The following is a 21,620-nucleotide window of genomic DNA, read 5'->3' on the forward strand; positions in this document are numbered from 1 at the left end:
CTGTGTCCCCACGGACACACCTCGGAGCCCCGGGTGGCCCAGGCTCTCTCCTGTTTATCGCTTTTGATCAGGTGTGAGCTGGAGGCCCCAGACACTCAGGGCTTCTCCAGGAAGCCTGAAAGACCTCCGACATCACAGGATGGAGGTGAGCGGAAGGGGAACTGCTGGAGGCCTCTGGGAGGAGCGGGGAGCGGGGAGTTCGCGTTTAATGAGGATGAAGTTTCAGTTTTGCAAGATGATAAAAGTTCTGGAACTTTTATCATCTGGTGACGGCTGCATAGCAGAATGGATGCTCTTAATGCCTCTGGACTCTGTAGACTTCAAAATGGTTCGTGGTGAACTTTGTCACATACGTTTTACCACAGTGAGAAAGGAAACAAAACAGCCTGCCCGCTCTCTGTGGCCCTTGCTGTGTGACTTGCGGGCCACTCCTCCTTTGTGGCCCACACCGACCCCTGCCTCCCAATCTGGCTGCCCCCCATGTGAGACCCTCGCCCCTGCACGGCAAGCTTCAGAGCTGATCACCATGACCTCGGAGGCGCCAACGCCAGGCCTCCCACTGGCCATGGGGGCGTGCAAAATCCAGACCCATGGGGGAGGGGGGTCCAGTGTTTCCAGAACGTCACAAGGTCTTTATAGGAGGTCCTGGATCCCTCTAAGGTGGTAACTGTGTTTAATCTGTTCTGTTTCATCCTTTGAGAGCAGGGTTTACAAGCCTCTCCTCCCTACACATGGACCCTCTTGCCTATCTGGGCCAGCCCTGGGGTGTCCACCTGGATTTCGGGTGGATCATGTTTCTCTGAGGCCCCCCAGTGCCCCCTTTGCCCTCGTCCCTGGTACATCGCTCCTGCCATCACATGTCTGCATTGGGCTGCGTGAAAGAAGACAGTACAGCCTGCTGATCAGGAGAGAAGGTACTGTTCCCCGCTCAGACGTGCTTGGGTTCACATCCTGGCTTGGCCAACTGTTGGGTATATGGCCGTGGGCTGGTCATTCCTCAGTTTCCTCATCTCTAAAATGGGGGTAATAAGACCTTCTTTGGTATCGTTATAAGGATTAAATTCAGTTAATCCATACTGTCCAGTAACCACTGGCAGTGAGAGGCAGGCTGGTAGCCTGGGCTCCCGAGCCAGACGGTAGATGTGGCCTTGGGCAGATTACCTGGTCTCTCCGTGCCCGTTTTCTGCTCTGTGGAATGGGAATAATAACAGGAATCTAAATTATAGGGCTGTTGCAAGGACCACATGCTTGTAAACGTGACACAGTAAAGTGCTTCACATGCTGTCTGCCCATATTCAGTGTCCAATAAGTGTTAACTACTACTATTTGTCATAAAAAAAATGAAGCTGCAGGACTTCCCTGGTGGCGCAGTGGTTAAGGATCCGCCTGCTAATGCAGGAGCATGGGTTCGAGCCCTGGTCTGGGAAGATCCCACATGCCGTGGAGCAACGAAGCCCGTGCGCCACAACTACTGAGCCTGTGCTCTAGAGCCCGTGAGCCACAACTACTGAAGCCCGTGCGCCTAGAGCCCATGCTCCTCAACGAAGAGAAGAGTACCCCCGCTCGCAGCAACTAGAGAAAGCCCGTGTGCAGCAACGAAGACCCAACACAGCCAAAAAAAAAAAAGAAATGAAGCTGCATAAGAAGTCCAGAATGCATGACAAAAATCTATGGCTAAAATGGTCAACAAAAATTAAACAAGAAGGTGCATTTAATAAAGTAACTTTATAAAGTCTAAAATAGACTGCAAAATAAATATATTAGTACCCTGAAAGAAATACAGAACATCCACAAAATGAAAAAAAAATTATGGAGACATGTGGAAGCAAAACAAGAATAGGCCAATTAAGGTTAATGTGGACATTATAACCACTGTTCAAAATATTCTCCATCAAAAAGTCTACAAACAATAAATGCTGGAGATGGTGTGGAGAAAAGGGAACCCTCTTGCACTGCTGGTGGGAATGTAAATTGATACAGCCACTATGGAGAACAGTATGGAGGTTCCTTAAAAAACTACAAATAGAACTACCATATGACCCCGCAATCTCACTCTTGCACATATATCCGGAGAAAACCATAATTCAAAAAGATACAAGCACCCCTATGTTCACTGCAGCACTATTTACAATAGCCAAGACAAGAAAGCAACCTAAATGCCCGTTGACAGAAGAATGGATAAAGAAGATGGTACAATGGAATATTACCCAGCCATAAAAAGAATGAAATAATGCCATGTGCAGTAGCATGGATAGATCTGGAGATGATCATACTAAGTGAAGTAAGTCAGACAAAGAAAGACAAATATCATATGATATCACTTACATGCGGAATCTAAAAAAATGATACAAATGAACTTATTTACAAAACAGAAACAGACTCGTAGACATAGAAAGCAAACTTACGGTTACCAAAGGGGAAAGGGGGGGAGGGATAAATTAGGTGTTTGGGATTAACATACACACTAGTATATATAAAATAGATAATCAACAGGGACTTATCGTACAGCACAGGGAACTCTATTCAGTATTCCATAATGACCTAAATGGGAAAAGAATCTGAAAAAGAATAGATACATGTCTATGTATAACTGAATTAATTTGCTGTACACTTGAAACTAACACAATATTGTAAATCACCTATACTCCAACATAAAATAAAAATTAAAAAAACAACAGAACAAAAACCCCACAAAATATTCTGGCTTTTAGGTATAAGCAATGAAGTCCTGCTACGTACAACGAAAGCATTTCTATTCCAGATACTCTCCCCAACCCATGTAGGATCGTACTTCGACACTCAGCCAATATTCAAGTCAGTGAATTATTTTGATTAAACACTGATCAGCAACTTAGAGAAAGGTGTAAAGCACAAAAAAACGGGGGCCGAGGGAAGGGCAGAAGACCAGAGGTTGCGGATCTGGCCCCTTGCGTCCCCCTTGGCCACTCCTGTCCCATGACACTTGCCATCGTCCAAAGTCTTTTGTCTAGAACCTCCATGGTCGCACCCGTCAGTCTTGATTACGTTTGGAAGAAATGGGAAGATTAGAAGGACGATCACTCTGAAAACTCACCCCTGATGATCAAGGTGCCCCGATGCCCCCCCCCCCGTCCCCCCTCTTTTCCTTTAAAGGCCGGTGGAGGTCACATTAACCCTGAGTTAACGTTTTCGTCCAACTGCAAAACATAGTCAATGTTAACGTCGTAGTCGATTGAGGGGCAGGTCTTCATTCAACATTTGGAAGCCTGGTGTGTGCCAGGTACCCTCAAACAAAGGATTTTAGAGACTTCACATTGTCTCATGTTCTCTTTGTTCTGTAGGAGAGGAAAATGAGATTGGAAAGGTGAAGAGTTGCCCCGTGTTACCCAGCGGCTGTAAGAAGTGTTAGGACCAGAATACCTTCTGAGGATTTAGGATGAGTTCTCTTTGGATTATTGGGGTAATGGATCGGAGAGCTCATCACCGTGACTGTTGTTTCCCTCCATCAAAGGCACACTGTGTAAGTTAGAGGGTAGAAATGACCAGAGAGGCAAAATTCGTAGTCCCTTAGAGCTAGTCTTTCACACTAGACCTTGTCAACGAGGTGCATTCAAAATCACCGCTCAAGGTTCAGTTCTCAGCCTCTTCCATCTCACTCCTCATGGGCCAGGAGATTTTAAATTGTTATTTAACACAAAGAGGTCAACCACCTTCCGGAAATTAAATGGATCACAGGATACATGCGGAGAGCTTCTGGCCCACGGAAAGCTGGATAGTCACAACACACCGAGGGGTGTGTGACAGGACTGCAGAGGAGAGACAGCCAAACTGTTGCCAGAGCTGCTCCAGGTCTTTGCTCAAAACCTGCCAACCCCTGCCTTTAGCAGGAGTGAACATAAATCTTTAAGTTAAAGGGTCCAGAGATAAGAAAGGAAGCTACAAACAAAAAAACCCAGATGGGGACTTCCCTGGTGGCGCAGTGGTTGAGAATCCGCCTGCCGATGCAGGGGACACGGGTTCATGCCCTGGTCCGGGAAGATCCCACATGCCGCGGAGCAACTAAGCCCGTGCACCACAACTACTGAGCCCGCACTCTAGAGCTCGCGAGCCACAACTACCGAGCCGGCGTGCCACAACTACTGAAGCCCGCACACCTAGAGCCCGTGCTCCGCAACAAGAGAAGCCACCGCAATGAGAAGTCTGCGCACCGCGATGAAGACCCAATGCAGCCATAAATTAATTAATTAATTTAAAAAACAAACCCAGATGGAACCAGCTGGGACCAAGATGATGGCCCGAATCGAATCTGACCTCCAACAGACCCTGAGTCTCATTATACACTGATTTTTACTACATTAGCATATTAAACGACACACACCTACCAACGGCCATGACCGGACATCAAGGACCAAAAAAGGATAAAAGCGGTGGCACTCCACTCCCTCGGAAAAAGCGCTGCCCCTTCCCCAGTAGACGAATGCATATGTCTCCCCAGCATCAGCCTCGCTCCTCCTCCCTTTGTCTTTACTCTAAAATTAAATCCCTCTTATCAGGTGGGTGAGAGGTTGATCTGTGAACTTACCTCCTGTTTCTCCATGCTTTGGCCCATGAATAAAGCTTGTGCTGTGTCCATCTCAGCTTCAGTTTCGTTATTTGCCTACTTGAACCCAGCTGGGCTAGGGCTCAAACAGGGACCATGCAACTTACTTTGGTAACGAAACTGGGGAACAGGAAAACCGTTGGAGGAAGTGGCCTGGATCCTGAAGATGAAGAGGATTTTGCCAGGAGGAGGGCGTGGCCGAGGGGTGGGTAGAAAATAAGTGTCTCAAGACCTGATTTTTCTTTTGCCTTTGACTGGAATTGAGAACCCATTGCATTCCAGGAACTAGAAGAAGTTGGTGGATCTGAGTGAGCAGAGAGAAAGGTGACATATCCACAGAAGAAAGAGCCTTCTCAGTTAAGGAAGGAGGACTTGATCCAAAGGGTAGAAAAGGTCCTCAGCAAGCTTTGATCATTACATTTGCGTTTCTCACTCTAGACTGTGTCTCTCTGTTTCATTCCGTCTCCACACTGTAATGACAGGCTTGTGCATGAAGCATCTTAGAGATCCAAGCAGCTCCTAACCCAGGAACCAGTTCCCACATTCAGAACCGTGCATATGTCTGTCTAAGAACTGTTGCTCGTTTTTTTTTTTTTTCCGGTACGCGGGCCTCTCTCTGTTGTGGCCTCTCCCATTGCGGAGCACAGGCTCCGGACGCGCAGGCTCAGCGGCCACAGCTCACGGGCCCAGCCGCTCTGCGGCACGTGGGATCCTCCCGGACCGGGGCACGAACCCACGTCCCCCGCATCGGCAGGCGGACGCTCAACCACTGCGCCACCAGGGAAGCCCTGTTGCTCGTTTTTACAAGAGTGCCAAAGCAGACTCGTTCTGAGTCTGATACCTGGGCATGGTTGTATGATAAATATCTATAGGATGAATTAGGCAGGAAGTGTTTATAATATTTTGGAACCATTTTTATTCAAGTAGAAAAATGCTCACGAGTATTGAGAAAAAACACTTTGAGATGGTACAAAAATATGCACACAGGAAGCTCCTAGTAATAAAAGAGAAGTGAAGCCACAGATATCCCTGAGAAAAGTAGGAAACAAACTTTGATATTTCTTTCATGTTCCTGGAATTTACTGTATGTGGGCCTTGCTTTGTTCATGCTTTTATCACCTTCTGATGAAATTTTAATGAGCGGGCACAGCTTTTATAATCAGGAAAGGCAATGTTAAGGATTTCTTACTCTGCCCCCAAATACACAGACACTTACTCTTAAGAATGAGAATTTATTTCATACCATTGAAACTCTAAAAATCATGACTTGCCTTTACCTGAGTAGTTTTTTGAGTTACACGTAATTTAAAGAGAGGTAGGGACTGGAAAATCCAAACTAAAAACAGAAGGTAAAGTTACCAGTTCCTACTAGCCGGTCCTTATTGTGTACCATTCTAAAGCCTAAACACTCACTTTTTGCCTCATTTAACATTGTTTCCACAGAGTGTTCGAATGCAAACAGTATGGAACTTTGCCACCATTTCAAAAATTTAAGTTAGTCCAAAATAACTCTGTGTGTTAGGAAAGGAGTTGAATGCTAGGTATGGACTCAGTGTTGTAAAAGTATGTGTATATGTGTGTGTATGCTTTAAATAAGACTTCTCTGAAAAACAAACAAACGAAAGGACTTCTTTTAGAGTGTTAGGTTCATTGCTGGCTGCTTAGAAAACAGCTTTCTTGGGTTGGTTCACAGTTCTGAAGTTTTCCCCATCAGGGCCCATACAACAGTGTCCTGCCCCCAGGGGACAGGCACCTGGGCACATCCTGGGCCCAATCCGTCCTCCACTTGCTTCTTGATATTCACATCTGTGTCTGTAAGACGGAGTCCAACTTGGGTGGGGTACGGGTTACTCTTCTTCCAGGTGCTTTTTCTTTTCATCCATATCAAACTGAGCTTCAACCTCTGCTGGATTGACGTATGTATAGAATCGGGCCATGATGGCAAATATTACGCAGACAACCAGAAGCAACGCCGCAAACAGAACATACTCGGCCCACTTTGGAGGAATTGAAGTTGGAGCAAGGAAAAAACAAAAACAATACAGGTTATGGGAATGTATATATCGCGAAGATTTTTTCTTGCGACATGCAGATCGAAGGTGTTGGAAACGAAGCTGTTAGGGGAAACTGGCAGCTACCGCCACAGAGACAGAATGGCCAGCTTTTCTTCAATGCCCCACGTAACAGTAACATTCTTCGAACAGCTCTGGAGTGCAGACACCCAGGACTTTAAGAAGATGAGACAAAATTTCTGAAAAACCCAAGTCTTAAGACAAATAGCCGGCCTCCAGAAGGCTGGGCACCAAGTGCACACCAGGCAGTGCTCTTGAGGGAAAAAGAATGTGCTGAAATATTCTAAGTTAAGACCCCCATGTTATCTTTTGGCAAAACGTTGAGGTCATGAGCATGCAGGATTAGCACAGCCTCTGATGGGACCTGGTGGGGGCAGTAATGAGTCTGACGGGGTAAAGGGACAGCTCCCTTATGAGGCAGAGATTCTGAGTGCTGAAGGAGAGTTCCAGAACCGGAAAGGACCTCATTTTATTTTAATGGGAATAATTACGACAACCTTTAGAATGGCTTTAACTTTAGGTATTATGAAACTTTCTGGACAACACGCCTGCTTTGAGCTGCATTCACTGAAGCCAGGAAAGATGTTTCCTTTGATAGTAAAGCACATGAGGGTGTAGGTATGTTAACCCCATCTGGTTATGTCTGGTTATTTTCCAAGTAGAAATAAGAAGAATCAGCACACACTTGGCCATAAGACCTTTTCGTATCTGCCCTGTCTGGCTGGTCTGGCAGTTTTGCTCAGCCATTAGCCAAGATGACCACGTGTATACACAGACAGCTAGGGAGGGTCGTCACGATGATGACTGACAGGCAAGAAGACAGAGGTGCGCGCAATCTCTGTCTGCATCGGTACCTTTTCGCTGAACGGGCCCGCTCCTGCCACAATAAGAACAATGAAGTTGCCGACTGCCACTGTCAACAGCCACCCCGCTTGAAGCACCGACTTCATGTTGGAAGGAGCCTGAGGGAGCGAAACAGAGTGAGTCCTGATCTAGACGTCGACCGCAGAGCAGGAGAAACAGCTAACTCACTGATTCCCTTGATTAGGCCGTCTACCCCCAAAGTGCCCATTAAGAGTCAGGCTGGTTTCAATGTGAAAAGGATGATCTCTTGGATAGCGAGACACGCCAAACGCCCCTGTGGCGCGAATGCACAAGAACCCTTTGATTTCACTTCCCACTTGCTTGCAAAGTCGCCATCCTAATGAAACGGACGAGTCTACAGATGAACCGACTCTCCTCCGACAGAAGAATTGTCAGACAAAGCCATCCAGTCCGACCTCTCCTTCCCCGGAAATGTGCTGTCATCTTGCTCTTTGGGGAGCTTCCCCGCTATGTCACCAAAACTTCTCTTAGAACTCTTGTCACCTGTGTCATACTCATCTCCTTAACTAGACTGTGAGGTCACTGCAGAAAGGGATTACGCAGCTCATATTTACAATCTTTACTGCAAAACTTGAAGGTATTAGGCTGGGGTTAGCACGACTGTAACTGTATTTTGATAAAATAGTTCAGAACCTAAGCTCTAATTTAGGTATCAGCAAAGTGTGCCTCATTAGTCTAATATATATAAAAGCAATACTATTTTTTAACTTTTAAAAGCTGGGCCTTAATCAGTGTGTTTACTGGGAGCTACAAAGAGACCTCAAGGGAACCTTAAAAATAATGAGGACAGAGGGCTTCCCTGGTGGCGCAGTGGTTGAGAGTCCGCCTGCCGATGCAGGAGACACGGGTTCGTGCCCTGGTCCGGGAAGATCCCACATGCCGCGGAGCAACTAAGCCCGTGAGCCATGGCCGCTAGGCCTGCGCGTCCGGAGCCTGTGCTCCGCAACGGGAGAGGCCACAACAGTGAGAGGCCCGCATACCGCAAAAAAAAAAAAAAAATAATGAGGACACAGACCTAGGCGTGAGCCTGTTATGAACAGAGTTGTTTCGGAACGTGGGATCCATTGACCATCACGACCCTGGTAATAGTCGTTAATATAGTTAGTTTTTCCTACTTAGGACCCCAAATCTCTAGCATGACTGTGAATTCAGATGCCTATATATGGACACTCATGATGCTAAATAGTAATATTCTGGGTTTTTTCTTTCTTTTTTTTTTTTTTTAATGGCCACGCCGTGTGGCTTGTGGGATCTTAGTTCCCCGACCAGGGATTGAACCTGTGCTCTCGGCAGTGAAAGCATGGAGTCCTAACCACTGGACCGCCAGGGAGTTCCCTAAACAGTAATATTCTTACTCGGTAAATAAGACTTGGTAATTTCTAAAACCTTGTTTGGTAGAACCCACCATAATGCTTTCTAGAATTTTCTTTTACACTGTAAATACATGGCTACTCCAGCTTTTAATTAAGTCCCAGCAGCATTATTTGAAGGCAGGGTTGTAGGAGAGGGGTGTACAGAACGATAGACAGGAGACCTGAGAATATGAGAACTCCAGTCCCGTGACGGAGAAAACCACCTCGCCGCAGGTGAGGAGGAAGTACTGCGGGATTTGCAGGGCCATGCTGACTGTGTTCGGGGGAATATCTCCAAATATCACCAGTTCGGGGCAGCCGTCACTCTAAACCAGTAAGGCAAAAGCAAGAAGGGATGAAAATCGAGACTGCTTCCAGAATAAAAATTGCTCAGACGGGCAGAGTGAATTTGGACCTTTGGGGTTACACCATAGGGTCTATATCCAGAAAGCGCATATTTTAAATGTAAATATGTAACACTGCATTTTATCCTTGGGATGGGATGGCCTCGGTAGGATTTGAAAATATGTCCACTAGCTTTTTCTTCTTAAATAAGAGAGCAGATTGGAAGTCAGGTTTGTTGAAAACATTGCCAGCTCTTTGAACTAAAAGCTTCCAAGGCCCGTGCTGACAGTCTATGAGGATGCGGGTCAATGTGAACGTTTAGAGCAGGTCAGTCTGTTAAATTTTATTCTAACGGTGAACTTCAGGCAATGCTAAACCACAGAATTCGTGGTGAACTGAATTAATTCTTAATTCGTTTAAAATACGGATCCTAATATCACTCTGTTAAATCATTACTATGTCCTGTTTTCAAGGACTCATATCAATAAACTTGCAGTGGAACTTGTGATTCAGTGCAATGGGTTACTAACCTTCCCTGTGATTACATAGGTATACGCACTACCGAATTCAAGGTAGGGTGTTTTGAACTCATTTCTACACGGTTGTGAAATCTCTGGTGAGTCTATTGTGAAGCTCTTTCTATGAAAAGAAAGATTAATACAAATTAATGTTCTTGGTATTGAAAGTTTCCATGTATTACTTAAAGAAAAAGACTTGAAACCCTTGAACTCAGGAGCAAAGTGTCCATTGTAGGTACTTACTTGCCAGAAGAGAAAAAATGATATTCGCTGGCATTGTGACTGGTGACGTTTTTATAAAGTTCCCCATCCATTGTGACGTTGAAGCTCTCAGCCAGAGTATTTACAAATCTGAAACAGAAAGCCATCTGTCTTGTGAGTGGACCATGGCATGATCTGCTCCAGGTCACAGTATGTGCACCTGAAGTTGGGCTCTGTTCCCTTTTGGAAGGAATTTAAGATGTCTGCAGAAGATTTCTAGAGTATAAAGGCAGAAAATAACTGACTCTAGGTTTGCCTTTGCTCACCCCATGAGAACACACCTAAAAGAATTTATTTAACACAGGTAAATGCCGGGAACTGTTCTAAGTACTCTGTGACTAGGAACTATTTCAGTGGTCTTCTGGGATATTAAAGTACAGATTGAAACAGCTGCTGATCTCCTCCCCCTCCAGAAGGCAGCCATGTCTTTGTGCTTCTTATTTCAGAAGCTTGACAGCAAAAGCGGTGAAGGACCAAAAGCAGTAGCTGCCGAGTACCTAAAAGACAGCCTCCAACTGGGGCTTCTTTTACAGCGTCAGGGAAACCCATTTATTTCCTTTACTTTAAAGAGCAGCTTCAGGCAGGGAGGGGCTCCAAGGAGTGGACAGGAAGACGTGGGCCAGCCCAGCAATCAGAGACAGTTTTGAGGAATTCCCTTCAGATGGCAGAGACCTGTGTCTGCAGCTCGTGGAGTAACAGTGAGCTGCACCCCACGGGAATAAGGCTGGGAATGGAACACCCAGGAGGACTGGGTGCTGGGTGCCCAGGTTTCCAGCCTCTGAAACAGTCCCTGTACCCAAGCTTCAGTGGGACCGTTTGAGTTGTTTGCCTCCAAAGGACCATATAGGTGGTGACCGGGTGGGCAAATGGTTAGAGATCCCTTCCTCAAGTGTTCCAGGCTAGAGAAGAGACTCTGATACTCTTGTACTGCCCCAGGCAGAAGGGGGCTACCCCAAATAAGGCCAACGGATCTTTCCTCCCAGATGGGTGATTGAAGGCATACAGAAGATCATCCAATTCAGAGAACGAGAAGTAATAACAGGATACACCTACGTACCATAAAGAACAATTTAACTTCCACATCCCTAAAATACATGGTGATGGAATAAAATTTACGTTTTAAGGCAGGACAAGAATATGTAAGCATAACATTCCCTGCCCTGTATTGAGCACTCCCTAATATGCAGTGTGCATTATACATTAACTTGACCTCCCCAAAGGTGGGAATGCTGGCTCCACCGTAAAGATCAATTTTTTTTTTCCTTTTTCTGACGTCAGCAGTGTAACTCCTCGGAAGATAACATTCTTTCCTAATTCTGTAAGGGGTCGTGGTGACCTACTGCTTGCTTTGTATGTGCAGACTTAGTGCAGACTTAGACTATGTGTTTATTGGTGAACCTTATGTAAAAATGTGTGTCATTTTGATGTACAATCTTTTGTCTCAAAAATGTATATTTTGAAGTACCTTTGTGGCGTTTTTATTGGCCACGCCAGGCAGCTTGTGGGATCTTAGTTCCCTAACAAGGGATTGAACCCAGGCCCTTGGCAGTGAAAGCATGGAGTCCTAACCACTGGACCACCAGAGAACTCCCTTGAGGTACCTTTGTATAAATGAAGTACCTTTGACTTCTAACAAGTGGAACAGTCCTCAGAGATTTTTGAAAGACTGTCTCCTGGGTTATAATCTCCTAGATCAGCTCGAATAAAATTCTCTACTTCTCCTTTAGATGGACTATTGATTAATTTTTTTGTCAACAGTGGCCAAGTTTCATCTACTTTGTGGCAATAAGTAATATTGGTCAAATTCCAGGGACTGAGAGAACATTTTTATGAATGAAACATTTGACTTGGTGTCATTTAACAGGTGATTAAAATAGAAAACTGAACCTCATGTAGGTCAACAGGAGCCTAATAGAGTGAATACTGCTCCAAACTGTAAATGCCACTTTTATAAAAGATTAAGATGAACCATTCAAAAGAGAGACCGTGGAAACAGTATGAAATTAGGAAGTAGACCCTTGGGCCTGGGGCCCGGCTTTATGTATGATAAGCCAGAAGACTGAATAAATCCTATCCTAAGGCTTGAGTACTACTGCGTGCCTGATATATGTCTCAGGGCTGGTACAAGATACCAATAAGAATGGAAATAATCTGGAAAAAAAAAAAGCAACATCACACATATCAGATGTGTTTTCATATACACACAGAAAATAGAAGAGGATAAACAGCAAACACATTCTGAGTGCTTCGAAAGGCATGGAAAGCGGAGGTTCCAGATCAATTGTGCTCTAAGAGCTCTGATCAGGCAAATCCTAGGGTCCACTAGGCTTCAAGCTGGCTTGACGTCTTAGGAGTGCCAGGATCTAAGCTACAAAGTGATCATGGGAGGACGGATGGAGAGTGGGAACCAGCTGAGAAAACAACAAGATGGGACCAGTTCCTTAAAGAATAACGAGGGGACAGAGATATTTGTTCCTCTTCAATAAAAATTTAAGGGCTTCCCTGGTGGCGCAGTGGTTGAGGGTCCGCCTGCCGACGCAGGGGACACGGGTTTGTGCCCCGGTCTGGGAAGATCCCACGTGCCGCGGAGCGGCTGGGCCCGTGAGCCATGGCCGCTGCGCCTGTGCGTCCGGAGCCTGTGCTCCGCAACGGGAGAGGCCACAACAGTGAGAGGCCCGCGTACCGCAAAAATAAATAAATAAATAAATAAATAAAATAAAAATTAAAAAATAGAAAAGGCTTTATGAGCTGTAGTTCACATACCGCAAAATTCACCCCTTTGAAGTGTGCAATTCAGTGATTTCACTATAGCCACATGGTTGTGCAACCATCACAAGAGTCCCGTTCTCATCACTCCAGAAAGAAACTCAATACTCCTGAGCAGTCACTCTCCGTGCCCCCTCCCCACAGTCCTTGGCAACCACTAATCTCCTTTCTGTCTCTGTGGGTTTGCCTGCCCTTTCATGTGAATGGAATCATGCAATGGGAGGCCTCTGTGCCTGGCTTCTCTCACTCAGCATAATGTTTTTAAGGCGTATTCATGTGACAGCATATAGCAGGACTCCAGCTCTTTTCATGGCTGAGTAATATTCCATTGTACGGATAGACCACATTTTGTTTATCAGTTGATGGGCATTTCAATTGTTTCTACGTTCTGTCTATTGTGAATAACGCTGCTATGAACATTCATCTACAAGTTTTCGAGTGGACATGTATTTCCATTTCTTGTGGGTGTATACCTAGGTGAAAAATTGCTGGGTCATATGGTAACTCTATGTTTAACATTTTGAGAAACAGTTTTTCGAGGTGGTTGCATCAGTTTACATTTGCACCAGCTGTGTATAAGTATTCCAATTTATCTGCCTCCTCACCAACACTTGTTATTACCTGTTTTTAAAAAAAATTTATTTATTAGAGCCTGGTGAATGTGAAGTGGTATCTTGTTTTTTTTTTTTTTTTTTTTTGTGGTACGCGGGCCTCTCACTGTGTGGCCTCTCCCGTTGCAGAGCACAGGCTCCAGACGCACAGGCTCAGTGGCCATGGCTCACGGGCCCAGCTGCTCTGCGGCATGTGGGATCTTCCCGGACCGGGGCACGAACCCATGTCCCCTGCATCGGCAGGTGGATTCTCAACCACTGCGCCACCAGGGAAGCCCCGTATCTTGTTGTTTTGATTCACATTTCCCTAATGAATAATGATGCTGAGCATCTTTTCATGTACTTTTTGGCCAATAGTATTTTTTTTGGATAAATGTCTATTCAAATACTTTGCCCATTTAAAAAATTGGGTTATCTGTCCCTTTATTATTGAGTAGTAACTTTTTATATATTTGGAATATAAGTCTCTTATATATGATTTGCAAACATTTTCTCTCATCCTGTGGGTTGTCTTTCACTTTCTTGATGGCATCATTTGTAGCACAAATGTTTTCAATTTTGATGAAGCTTATTACTATTTTTGTTGTTGTTGTTGTTTGTGCTTTGAGTTTCATATATAAGAAACCACTGCCTAAACTGAGATCACAAAGATCCACTCCTATTTTTCTTCTAGAAATTGTATTGCTTTAGTTATATTTAGGTCTATGATCCATCGAGTTAATTTTTATATATGGGATCAGTGAGGGGGGTGTTCAATGTCAGTCTTTTGTATGTGGATTTCCAGTACCATTTGCGGAAAACTCCACAATTTTTAAAATGAAGATATCTTCCTGAATCTACTTATGGCCAATCATGTCCCAGCTACACTCCCTCCTTAAAGCATCTTTTTTCAGTGTGGCAGTCGTGAAGACCAGGACTGAAATAAACTGAACTGACAGTAAATCTTAAATTGAGATTTTTAGCAACCAATGAAGCATATAATCACATTATCTACATGAATGATTTCTGTACCATAACTGAATAAAAATATTTGTAAAATATTGTTTTTTAAAACTTTCTTCATCCTTTTTATATTTCTTTTTTGTATTACTTATGATGAACATATTAATTTGGTACAGTAGTTTATATATATTTATAATTTATAAAGGATACCATATTCATACATTGTGGGTACATGCTCAAAATATTTTTATTGAATGTGATAAAAGGTTTAAAGATCACTGCCCTCAAGAAACTTCCCACATGTGGACAAAGAAACATGTGAATGTGGACTGTGACATTGTTTGGAAAAGTGAAAACAACCTAAATTTCCTGTACAGAGGAATGGACAAAAAAAATTGTGGTATATCCAGGCAATGGAATATTATACAATGGTTTAAGTGAATGGATAAGGGACACATATATGAATATGACTAAATATTTAAAATATATTTTTAATATAATATATTTTATAATATGATTGCAGAATGACATCTACACAGGACAATAACATTTTAAGTTTAAAAACATGCCAAAAACATATTGTTAATAGATGTATATATATATATGTAGCAATATGTAATGTTAAAAAAAATCATGAGAAATATCAGTATCAAATTCTTGACCACTTTTTGACTTAAGTATTGCCATTTATTTAAGAGACTGTAGTCTATTAAGTCCTGCAGCTTTCTGATACCACATAATTAAGAGGATTCCATTTTGCTTAAGATTCTATATACTATTCCTTTACTTCATATATTACTCAGAAGTCTGACTTCCTGAAATTTTTGAAGTTGTTCTAATTATCAGTTTGTTTCTGATGCTAGTTTTTCAGAACTTCCCTTTTTGTTTTTAATGTGTCTCCTGGGCATTACTGAAATAATAAAACCTTTGATCCATTAAGAATTTGTTGTTGCCAATAAAAAGAAAAAAGTTTTTGGTTTATCTTTTCCCACATGGATGGATTGGTGGAGTTAAGTGTTGGTGACCTCATGTATCCTTCTTGTCTAAGGTCTCATCAAAGACAATGAAGGAGGAGAGGGAGAAGAGTGAGGAAGGGGGGAAAGGGGAGGGGAAGGAAGAGGAGAAGAACAAAAAGAGGAGAAGAAGAACGAAGCTTTAACAGCACCAGAACAAGAAAGGATACCACAATCTAAACTGTCCAAAGTTTCTAAAGTTAGGAGACATTTCTGACAAAATCAAAGCAATGGATTCTGAGGCACAAAACAATACTCCGAGGCACAAAGGAACTCCCAGAGGCGGTGCCAGCTCAGAATCAAATACAAAGGTCAGGAAAGGGGCAGGTGACCATTATTAGTGTACCTCCTTCCAGGTCTGCTAAGGCTGGTGTGTGTGTGTGTGTGTGTGTGTGTGTGTGTGTGTGTGTGCGTGTGTGTGTGTGTGTGAGGGACAGAACAACAACAATCTGGAAGATAGAAAAGGTACCAAGGGCTGAATCGTGTCCCCCACTTCCCAATTCATATGTGGAAGTCCTAACCCCCAATATCTTGGGATGGGACTGTATTTGGAGACAAGGTCTTTAAAGAGGTAAAAGGAGGTCATTAGGGTGGGCCTTAATCCAAGATGACCGGTGTCCTTATAAGAAGGGGGGATTAAGATACAAGCCCACACAGAGGGAGGACCATGTGAAGACAAAGGGAGAAGACGGCATCTACAAGCCAAGGAGAGAGACCTCAGGGGAAACCAGCTCTGCCAACACCTTGATCTCAGACGTCCAGCCTCCAGGATGGTGTGGAAGTCATTTTCTTTTTGTTTAAGCCTCCCAGTCTGTGGTACTTTGTAATGGCAGCCCTAGCAAATGAATACAAAAGGGAACAAAGAAAACGAGGGAAGGAACCAAAAATTCAAAGGGCCTAGTGCAGGCAAGATGAATAAAATCACATCCAGACTTACTTTCACCGCAGAGAAATGAGAGAACACCAAGGAGAAAGGAGATAACAAAAGCGTGGAGAGAAGAAAATGAAATCAACTGCAAAGACTGGCAGATGCTTTTTGTTTTTGTTTTTGTTTTTTTGTCTGCACAACTAGGTACTAGATGCCAGTAGAAAAAAAACCCTCCAAGGTTCTGGGAGAAAATAGCATCCAACCTATGATGAAGTGTATGAATAGAAAAAGGCATTTTCAGGCACGCGAGGGCTTGCAATTTACCTCACAGCTTCTCTTGACAAGATAACTGAGCATATCTCACAGCAAAAACAAGAAAGGTGTCCCAGAAAGATGACATGAGATCCAAGAAAAAAGTCAGAAACCTGGGCATACGATGAAAATTCTATGAGGATAGCGGCATCACAAGATTACAGAGCAAAGGTTCCAGTGAGATCAAAGAGCATGTTGAAGGTTTCCAGAGACATGGAACCCTGGATCCGCCCACCTTGGGGATAAAGGCTTACGCTTTTGTCAATGAGAGGTCAAGTAAGTTACGGGAAAAAAAAAAAGCTATGCGAGAAAGCCTTGGTTAAATTAAGGCAATCAAGATGCAGTACCACGGAACAATTCATGGAATGTCAATGAATCTTGACATTCAGAACATTTCCCTTTGAGGATACATTTTCAAGTTTAGAAAGCTACATTCTCTTCTCTTTCAGACTGATCACTCTTATTACACTACGACTAATATTTATACAGTCAAATTGTAAATCCTGTGTATTGATCTATTTTTTTAGACTCCACCTAGCACATGAAATACACGGAAAAATAAATGTTAAGTATTAACAATGTGAAACATGGGCAGTAAAGAGAGATGATTTCTTTATACCATTAAATTAGTAGATACCACTGTAATAATATACTTGTTTCTCTATTAATGTGTTCTAGTGGTAGCTAGTAAAAGCGAAAATCAGAAATTCGGTTGTAGCCACAAAGAAATGGGAATTGCGGTAAGGGTTAAGGCAAATAGGAGACCTACTCTCAATTTTCCCCAATTTATTCTTATTAAAAAAGTGTATTTATAGTAAACAGGCTTTTTTGCTATATAGTTCTATGAGTTTTAACACACGTCTAGATTTATATAAACATCATCACAATCACGATACAGACCATTTCCACTGCCCCCAAATCTCCCTCACGCTACCGCGCAGTTAAACCTTTCCTCCACTCCTACCCATGTCAACCACTAATCTGTTCTTCATTCTTAGGGGTTTTTTTTTTTTTTTTCTTTTTTTTTCTTTTTTTTCTTAGGGGGTTTTCTGGCCACTTCCAGAATGTCATATAAACGGAATTATAGAGTACGTATAACTTTTTGAGATTGGCTTCTGTGATGGCATAAAGCACTTGAATTTCTTTTATATTGTTGCATGTATCAATAGTTTGTTCCTTTTTTTTCTAGAGTAATATTCCAATGTATGGATGCAATAAAGTCTGATGTCTCTTTATCCATCACCCACTGAAGGATATTTGGGTGACTTCCAATCTTTGGTGATTATAAACAGAGCTTCTATAAACATTTGAGTATAGGTTTTTATGTGAGCATAAATTTGCATTTCTCTAGGATAAATATCTAGGAGTGAGATGGCTGGCTCATATGGTAAGTGTACATTTAGTGGTTTTTTTTTTTTTTTTTTTTTTTTTTTCAGTATGCGGGCTGTTGTGGCCTCTCCCGTTGCGGAGCACAGGCTCCGGACGCGCAGGCTCAGCGGCCATGGCTCACGGGCCCAGCCGCTCCGCGGCATGTGGGATCTTCCCGGACCGGGGCACGAACCCGCGTCCCCTGCATCGGCAGGCAGACTCTCAACCACTGCGCCACCAGGGAAGCCCATACATTTAATTTTATGGCAAATTGCTAAACTGTTTTTCAGAATGGCTGTACCATTTTGCATTTCCATTACCAATGCGTGGGAGGTCCAGTTGCTGTGTATCCTCACCAGCACTTGACATTGGCAGTTTTAAAAATTATTATAGCCATCCAACAGGTGTGTCATGAAAACTCACTGTGCTTTTAATTTATGTTTCCTCAATAACCAATGATGCTGAACATTTTTTCATGTGCTTATTTGTGTATCTTCTTTGGTGAAATGTCTGTTAAAACCTTCTGCTCTATTTTTTAACTGGATTATTTTATTATTGAGTTTTGAGAGTACTTTATATATTCTGGGTACAAATTCTTTGTCAGATATGTATGTGATTTGTAAATATTTTCTCCCTGTTTGTAGCTTACCTTTTCATTCTCTTAACAGTGAGATTTATAGAACAGATGTTTTTTCGAGAAAATTTATTTTTTTTCTTTTATAGATTATGCTTTTGGTGTCATATCTAACAACTCAAGTCACAAAGATTTTGTTTCCCTATAAAAATTCAATAGTACATTTTACATGTAGGTCTGTAATCAATTTTGAGTTAATTTTCCTACATGATGTATAAGATTTTTTATATAATTTTGTATAAAATGTGAAGTTTAGGACAAATTCATTTTTTACATATGAGTGTCCAAGTGTTTCAACACCATTTTTTTAAAAGACTAAACTTATTAGCCCATTGAATTGTCTTTGTACTTTTGTCAAAAGTCAGTTGACTGTACTTGGGTGGGGCTATTTCTGGACCATTACACTGACCAATTATGCTAAGTGAAATCTGCTAGACAGAGAAAGACAAATACTGTCCAATGTCACTTATATGGGGAACTTAAAAAGAAAAAGTTGAATCCACAGAAATAGAGAATAGAGTGGTAGTTGTCAAGGAAGGAGGGAATGGTGAGGGGAGATGTAGGTCAAAGGCTATAAACTTTCAGTTTTAAGATGAGTAAGTTCTAAGGATCTCTAGTACAGCATGGTGACCAAAGAATACTATATTGTGTACTTGAAATTTGCTAAGAGATTGGATTTTAAAAATCTCATAATATAAAAAGGGTAACTTTGAGGTGATGAATATGTTAATTAATTTGATTGTGGTAAATATTTTACAGTGTCTACATATATCAAATCACCACATTGTATACTTTAAATATATACGATTTTGTCAATTATACCTCAATAAAACTGGAAAAATCATAAACCAAAAAAACCAATGCTACAATTGAGATAGGAAATGCACTAAACCTATGGATCAATTTGGGGAGGACTGACATCTTTTCTATATTAAGTTCTCTAATCAGTGAAACCAACATCTCTCCATTTATTTAGCTCTTCATTGATTTTTCATCAGCCTTTTGTAGTTTCAGCTCTCAAATCCTGTATATGTCTTATAAGATTTATAATTAGTATTTCATCACTTTTTTTGAGCTATGGTAAAAGGTATAGTTTAAAAATTTCAGTTTCCAATCATTTATTGCTAGTATATAGAAATATGTTTGTTTTGTTGTTGGCCTTGTATCCTGTAACCTTTCTAAACTCACTTACTGATTCTACGGGCTTTTTCTGTAGAGTCCTTGGGACTTGTTTATGCAATCCTGCCTTCTGTGAATTGGGATAGTTTTATTTCTTCCTTTCCAATCTAGATGCTTTTACTTATTTTTCTTGCCTCATGGCACTAGCATCCAGAAGGATTGTGAATAGGAGTGGAGTGGACAATCTAATCTGGTTCCTGATCTTAGGGGGAGAGCATTTAGACTTTTGCCTTTAAGTACAACGTTAGCTTGGATTTTTTTTAGATGTACATTTTCAGAGTAAGGAAGTTCCCTTCAGTTCCTAGTTTGCTGAGAGTTGTTAAATGAATGGATGCTGAATTTCATCAAATGCTTTTTCTGCATCAATTGATATGATGTGGATTTTCCTCTTTAGTTTATTAAGATGATGGATTTTATTTACGATTTAAAAAACATTGAACCAGCCTTACATTCTTGGGGTAAACCACATACTCTCATTTTATATCCTTGTTATAGTTGAATTTTACTATGGGTGTACATTAGTTATGTCAGAAGCTGATATAACTTACGTTTTAAAGAAATACACATACCTGATTCCATTTTTTCCTTTTGCTGGCTTCTGGTTAAGGCCATCCTTTACCTGAGAAAGAAAACATTTTCAAATCGAACTCATAAGAATAAGTTCAGAAGGAGAGTGATATTGGCATTTATCCTAGGAACTAAGGGCACCATGATTACATTTGCTGGGCTCCATTCTTCAGCCCTCGGTCACCTGAAGTTAAGATGAGCCTCTACAACTTTTCATGCTTGCTTTCTAGTGGTTCCACAGAACACTGCTCTCCAAGAACTTAGGGCAAGCCACTCAACAGTTCCCTAATTAAACACATTACCAAGAAGTCTTAATTCCATATCACAGTTCTATAGGAGTTCACTTAAATTCACCTTACAGAATACCCACAACTCCTTCATTAGGTCAGCTACACCTTCATAGCTTCTTTATATGCTGAATGGAATATCCAGATGCCTACATTTTGTCATGAAATCATTTTGATGCATTTCTATTGCTTTTACCTGATGTAGTCACTCTATTCTTTTAGAGACGGCTCTAATTTCCCAATTACCCAGTGCAAATTTTTAAAATAAATGCCATTAAAGATATACTTAAAACTTCATCTCAAAAAGTCTCTGAGAATGCACACAGGTACTCTGTGTGACCTGTGTACACATACACCATACCGTGCCCAGAAGGTCTTTTTAAAATTTGTAAAATTACTATTAACCCTTCCCATCCACCAGTCAAACCTTTACTGGAAGTCAAATGCCTGTGTCCTTGAAGAAGGAAGAATTGAGGATTATCGAATATAATACTACATGGGGAGGAAAAAAGTCACACCACTAAAAGGCCGTGTCTCCAACAGCGCAGTCAAGAGTCAGCTGCAGGTGTCCAGCTACTTACCACTTGGTAATTGTCTGGGGCCCAGACTAGAAGGGTATGGCGATGGCCCTCCTCAAAGTTATGCGTTACTGGAGTGAGTGGTGATCCAGTAGAAGAAATGTTAATACTTGTCAGTTTGTCTGCGTTGAAAGTCATATAGTCACTTGTCTACAATGGGGGGAGAGGAATCACAGTTAATACCAGAGCCTTATTCTGCACTAACACTGTCATGCATATTATCTGGCATTCCCAGGTCATGTTCATACACATCCAAAGTGCCTTGGTGGGGGCTGGCATGGGTTTGTCTCAGCCCCCACCCTAGCCCACCCCTGTGGACTCTATCCTGAAGTTGTTCAGCATTACCACAAGAATTATGATTTTCATCCAGCATTTTACTTTCATTTTATGAAGGTAACTGCTATGGAAATTATTTCTACCATTGGGCCAAGAACAGCACTGAGGAAAAGCAACAGCCTGGGTGAAAATCGATACTGGGCTTTC

General features: G+C 42.2%; 1 protein-coding gene across 1 annotated transcript in view; it reads right to left on the reverse strand.

Moving 5' to 3' along the window:
• Positions 1 to 5,811: 5,811 nt before the first annotated feature.
• SLC15A1 (solute carrier family 15 member 1) overlaps positions 5,812 to 21,620 on the reverse strand; it is a 35,867-nt gene continuing 20,058 nt past the window's right edge. Inside the window, exons 15-21 of the mRNA XM_059041782.2 lie at positions 21,141 to 21,287; positions 20,275 to 20,324; positions 9,995 to 10,102; positions 9,764 to 9,872; positions 9,071 to 9,214; positions 7,506 to 7,613; positions 5,812 to 6,576 (exon numbers count right to left, since the gene is read on the reverse strand). Coding sequence (XP_058897765.1) covers positions 6,427 to 6,576; positions 7,506 to 7,613; positions 9,071 to 9,214; positions 9,764 to 9,872; positions 9,995 to 10,102; positions 20,275 to 20,324; positions 21,141 to 21,287 — 816 coding nt within the window. The 3' untranslated portion in view covers positions 5,812 to 6,426. The remainder of the gene's footprint in view (positions 6,577 to 7,505; positions 7,614 to 9,070; positions 9,215 to 9,763; positions 9,873 to 9,994; positions 10,103 to 20,274; positions 20,325 to 21,140; positions 21,288 to 21,620) is intronic.

This window comes from Kogia breviceps, chromosome 16 (genome assembly GCF_026419965.1).
Source record: "Kogia breviceps isolate mKogBre1 chromosome 16, mKogBre1 haplotype 1, whole genome shotgun sequence".
NCBI classification, from domain to species: domain Eukaryota; kingdom Metazoa; phylum Chordata; class Mammalia; order Artiodactyla; family Physeteridae; genus Kogia; species Kogia breviceps.